Below are 584 nucleotides of genomic sequence, written 5' to 3'. Positions count from 1 at the left end.
CCCGGCGGCGTGACCCATCCCTGGAAGAGATCCAGAAGAAGCTGGAGGCGGCGGAGGAGAGGAGGAAGGTAGGTCCGGTGCCTCGGGCGCGGCAGTGTGGCACGGGGACACGCAACCTTGCGCTCGGGATGCTGACTCAGCAAGGTACATCCACCTTTGGGGACGCCGCTGAGTTTGAAGAGGGCGGTTTTGGCCGGGAGCCCTTTGCCCGTGCAGTACCAAGAAGCTGAGCTGTTGAAGCATCTGGCGGAGAAGCGGGAGCACGAGCGGGAGGTCATCCAGAAGGCCATCGAGGAGAACAATAACTTCATCAAAATGGCCAAAGAGAAGCTGGCGCAGAAGATGGAGTCCAACAAGGAGAACCGCGAGGCCCATTTAGCAGCCATGCTGGAGCGCTTGCAGGAGAAGGTGAGCGCCCGGTGAGGAGGGAGGGGGGGACGTGCTGGGACACCGGTCCAGGAGGGTGTCACAGGGCACTTGGGCACCCTGCATGGCTCTTGGGGTGGCATTACCCCCTGGGGACACCACCAAAGTGGAGGGCCCCCCCCCTTACCCTCCACACCACACACACTACCCCAACGAAC

The 584-nt window shown here is 62.5% G+C and overlaps 1 protein-coding gene across 1 annotated transcript in view; it reads left to right on the top strand.

The window, feature by feature from the left end:
• Positions 1 to 8: 8 nt before the first annotated feature.
• The window catches only part of LOC104162886 (stathmin-4-like), a gene marked incomplete at its 5' end in the record, with an annotated part of 1,011 nt that continues 435 nt past the window's right edge, over positions 9 to 584 (top strand). Inside the window, 2 exons of the mRNA XM_009701720.1 lie at positions 9 to 68; positions 217 to 408. Of these exons, the coding sequence (XP_009700022.1) occupies positions 9 to 68; positions 217 to 408 (252 nt within the window). The remainder of the gene's footprint in view (positions 69 to 216; positions 409 to 584) is intronic.

Source organism: Cariama cristata, unplaced genomic scaffold (assembly GCF_000690535.1).
Source record: "Cariama cristata isolate BGI_N322 unplaced genomic scaffold, ASM69053v1 scaffold27136, whole genome shotgun sequence".
In the NCBI taxonomy this organism is placed as follows: domain Eukaryota; kingdom Metazoa; phylum Chordata; class Aves; order Cariamiformes; family Cariamidae; genus Cariama; species Cariama cristata.
The sequence above is the reverse complement of the archived record's forward strand: the minus strand, read 5'-3'. Positions and strand labels throughout refer to the sequence as shown.